This window comes from Tachysurus vachellii, chromosome 11 (genome assembly GCF_030014155.1).
Source record: "Tachysurus vachellii isolate PV-2020 chromosome 11, HZAU_Pvac_v1, whole genome shotgun sequence".
Classification (NCBI taxonomy): Eukaryota; Metazoa; Chordata; class Actinopteri; order Siluriformes; family Bagridae; genus Tachysurus; species Tachysurus vachellii.
The window spans coordinates 20,631,791-20,636,279 of record NC_083470.1 but is presented as its reverse complement, the minus strand read 5'-3'; the positions used below and the strand labels follow the sequence as shown (position 1 = coordinate 20,636,279).

Below are 4,489 nucleotides of genomic sequence, written 5' to 3'. Positions count from 1 at the left end.
AACCCTACCTTAGTATCCATCTTCATGCAGTTGTTGGATTTAACACAGACTTTTCCACTGTATTATAACCTAACATGTTAAGGTATATTTAAAAATTTTAGAGACTGCAGCACAACATTTGTTAATATAACACCGTGTTCAACAGAAACTGGATGTGTAATGATGCATGTGGTGGTTGTGGTGGTACTCAAATTCACGTATGTAAAGTAGACATGGATGTTAGTTCCCTTACATTCTTTTGGAAACTCATACTTTTTCAAACGCATCTTCGTCATGAAATGTTTCACTGGCAAAATGCAGTGGCTTTCAATTTATGTTTTCCTTTTGGATTTTAGTCATCATTTCTTTCATCAAGTCACCTGCTCTGCATCTGAATTTAAATTGCAGGGAGATTATTTGTTGGGTGGATTATTTTCATTAAATACTGTTTCTTCAGCAGTACCACAGACGTACCCAGTGGCCCTTGATTGTGAAAAGTAAGTGACATATTTTTTTTGTTTGTTTCTATAAAAAAAATTTTCATTAGCAGTCTGCAAAGTGCAACATATAGTTATAAAGTGACGATGCACTTATAATACTAATTGAGAAGATTTTTGATTGATTTTTGGCCACACCAAGAATTAGATTTTTTTTTTTTATATATATTATTATTATTATATACACAACAATGACACAACAAATTCTCCACATCCAAGCAATTAGTTCTCTGGAGTGAGAGATAAAACTCATTTCACTGTATAAATGTTCCGTTCATAGATTTTTATCTTAAGAGAAACCTGAAAGTCGATTCTTCTTCCTTGTTCCTGTGCTCCAGATATCACTTCGATGGGTCGTCTTATCGGATGTTCGAGATGATGAGGTTTACAGTGGAAGAGATTAATAATTCTTCCACCCTCCTACCCAATGTCTCACTCGGCTATGAAATCTTTGACTATTGTTCAAATCTGCAGAATTTTCCCTCTGTGTTCAGTTTTATCTCTGAGAATGGATCAATTCCAGTTCAGAGATATTTCAACAAATATAAGCCTAAAATAGTTGCAGTGACAGGACCATATGGAAGCACTAGTACAATGACAGTGGCACCTTTATTCACTTTGGACCTTATACCAATGGTAAGAAATCACTTGACTTCATTTAAATTTGGCTGCCTTGATGATTTCCATAACAATCTATTTAACCTTTTTTCTATTCTTTTTAGGTGAATTATGGATCAACAAGTTATAAACTGAGTAATAAAAAAATGTACCCTTCTTTTTTAAGAACAGTGCCAAACAATAAAAACCTGATAGATGTGATTATTCACATTATTAAATGGTTTGGATGGAACTGGGTTGCCTTTATTGGCGGTCAGGATGACTACAGTCAAGATGGCCTGTTTTTTTTTTCCCAATATGCCAAAAGAAATAATATCTGTTTGGCCCAGCAGGATTTACTTGCCCCAAACTCTAACTACACTTCCACGCTGAATGCAATAGAAAAACGCAACATTAACGTCATAGTGGTTTTTTCTTCCCAAGAAGTAGCAAAAAACTTAATCAGAGAAGCTATAAAGCAGAATATCAGGAACAAAGTTTGGATTGCTGGTGAGGTATGGTCTATGAATAAGCAGCTTCCGAATGAACCAGGAATACAAAACATTGGGTACATTTTTGGTATTACAGAAACCCAAGTGTCTTTTCCTGGATTTGAGCAGTTCATCTACCATGGACAGAGTAACAGCAATGTTATATACTCGGAAAATGATCAAACTCTTCAGCCAGTTAAAAAAATGTGTAACCAAGACTGTTATAACTGCTTACTTTTGAGCCCAGAGGAAATTTTAAATGAAAATCCTACCTTTTCTTTTCCTATTTATGCTGCCATCTACACCATAGCAAATGCATTACACAAAGTACTACAATGCGATGCAAATGGTTGCAACAAAAACATTACCGTTTACCCCTTTAAGGTATGTTGTTTTTAAACCAAGGAAAAGATTTATAGATAATTTTATAGATTTTATAATTACATATTCACAATATATGCCTAATGTCTTTTTTCATTTAAATGTGTACAAACCATTTTGCCTGATATTTTGCAGCTTTTGAAGGAAATTAAGAAGCTGGATTTTTATCTCAATGGCCATAAAATAAAATATGATCAAAATGGAGATCCATATGTTTTCTACGACGTGGTCTTCTGGCGCCTTGAACCCAGTCCTCCAGTCTTTGAGAGAATTGGCACATACAGCTCATATCCAGAAATTACTTTCACCATCAATAGCTCCCTTATAGGCTGGGACAGTGACACCTCTGTAAGCCATACCCTTAATTCATCATGTACTACATCACGATTTTAAGTGCATACTGACAACGATGTTCTTACTTTCACAAGGTTCCTTTCGCAAACTGCTCAGTCGAATGTAAGGCGGGATTCAGAAGGGAAACGGACCGAAATTATGCCTGTTGTTTTCAATGTGAGATGTGTAAAGAAAACACCTATGTAAATTATACACGTAAGTATTCTGACTTGCACTTATAAATTATTCAAATCTAGGAGGTTTACTAATCTGAGCTTTTAGTAACAAAGCATTTTAAGAAAGTTGTGAGACTTTTTTCGTTGCTTGTAATGGATGATGCTGGAAAAAGAATGTTTCACGCATGAGACGATAGCGGAGTCACGCATTCATGCAAAAATAATACAGATATTCTTAGGTGAGGTGTACATGCTGTCTCTCTGCTTGTCTTTCTTCTTGTAGGAGACCCGTACACTTGCGTCTTGTGTAATGTAGACGAGTGGTCTGAAGAGGGAAGCACATTTTGCCAGAAGCGCTCCATTCTGTATCTTCAGCACACAAACCCTCTTTCCATATTATTAATGGTATTTGCTGCCATTCTGTTGGTTTTGTGTGTTGCCGTTATCATGCTGTTCATATACAATTATAACACACCTGTCGTGAAATCCGCCGGAGGCCATATGTGTTTCGTCATGCTAGCTTCTTTGGCTTTGTCTAGTATAAATGTGTTCTTTTTCTTGGGAAAGCCAACAGTGATCCACTGTATTTTCAGAACTGTGATGTTTTACTTTTTCTACACCATCTGTCTTTCCTGCATGACAGTACGCTCCTTTCAGGTATTTTGCATCTTTAAAATGGCCTCCAAGTTTCCCAAGATTAACAGATTGTGGGTGCAACATAACGGCCAGTGGATTGTCATCGCCATCCTTTCTTTTTTTCAGATGTTCATTTGTGTTCTAAGGATTAGTCTAAAAATGCCCTCTCCTATTAAAACATACACAACAGGTGCAATTCTCCTTGGCTGTTCACCCGGAAAAGAGCAGACATACTTTTTAGGTGTATCATACACTTGGTTCCTCAGTGTCCTCTGTTTCTTCTTTTCCTATATGAGCACTGACCTGCCCAAAAACTACAACGAGGCTAGAGCGATAGCGTTCAGCATGCTTCTGTTCTTCATCAGCTGGTCTTTTTATTTTACAGTGATTAAATTTCCACCAGCATTGTACATCCAGTTTTTTAATGCCGTGGCACAGTTGTGCAGTTTATATGGTATCCTGATGAGCTACTTTATCCCAAAGTCCTATGTCATCATTTTTCAGCCACAAAAGAACACTGCAGCATACTTTCAGACATCCATTCAGACATATACTCAAACCATGAGTAGGATGTAGTACATTTCTACAGTCCACTGCCACTCATTTAATTTCATCGTGGTATTTAAAAGGGTTGTAGTTGTACAAAGTCTAATTACTGTAGCATGTATAAAACTTTTTTTGTGCATAGAATTGCCTTGTGATATGGTGTATGTAGAGGCACAAGGAATCGTTTAGAATGGTAAAATAACTAGCTTGGGTGTTAATTATTAATGGTTCTTAAAAACCAACATCTGAAAGTAACTCAATTGGTACTCAACTCTTCTGATACTGGTATCGACTGTAGACATGTAGATTGGCAGACCGAAAAGCTGGAATCTTTCATATAAATGGTGAAATACTGTCTGATTTGTATTTACTGGTAGGGCTTTCTATGCTTTTTATGTTTCTATGCTTTTGCTTATAGAATGTGTGTTTTTAAAACTAAATTTTGTTAATGAGCTTATTTACATCATACCTCTACATTTGAATAAACAAAAAACATGGCAATTATTTTTCCTTGATTTTGTTCTTCCACCCTTTCACTCTCTGAAGCAGTCCATCAGCTGTTTCATGCTATATACTGTAACTGGTACACGGTTAAAACCCTATCCTATTTCAACCACAAAATATTTGAAATTCATTTCTGCAGTGCTTTTTCTCATCAGTCAATATAAGGCAGTTTTATTTTTTTTATTATATTATATATTTATATACATGTGCATTGTGCATCAAATTTTCTTAAGGATAAAGGAGCAAAAGTAACTATAAACTGTATAAACAAATATATCATTTGTTCCTTGATACAAAGATTAAGTGCATTAATTAGTTGTATCAATTCTCCATAATTCCCAATACCTAC

General features: G+C 35.6%; 1 protein-coding gene across 1 annotated transcript; it reads left to right on the top strand.

Annotated features, from left to right (window-relative positions):
• Positions 1–294: 294 nt before the first annotated feature.
• Positions 295–3,666, top strand: LOC132853827 (taste receptor type 1 member 1). Its single transcript, XM_060881823.1, has 6 exons — positions 295–476; positions 815–1,112; positions 1,199–1,948; positions 2,081–2,293; positions 2,374–2,494; positions 2,738–3,666. The coding sequence occupies exons 1-6, from the start codon at positions 295–297 to the stop codon at positions 3,664–3,666; spliced, it is 2,493 nt and encodes an 830-aa protein (XP_060737806.1).
• Positions 3,667–4,489: the final 823 nt, after the last annotated feature.

Excerpts from the sequence above, each read along its gene's own strand:
- LOC132853827 (XM_060881823.1), top strand. The coding sequence starts at position 295 with ATGCAGTGGCTTTCAATTTATGTTTTCCTTTTGGATTTTAGTCATCAT. Across the intron at positions 1,113-1,198 it reads CTTTGGACCTTATACCAATG|GTGAATTATGGATCAACAAG; the intron begins GTAAGAAATCAC and ends TATTCTTTTTAG. Across the intron at positions 2,294-2,373 it reads GCTGGGACAGTGACACCTCT|GTTCCTTTCGCAAACTGCTC; the intron begins GTAAGCCATACC and ends TACTTTCACAAG.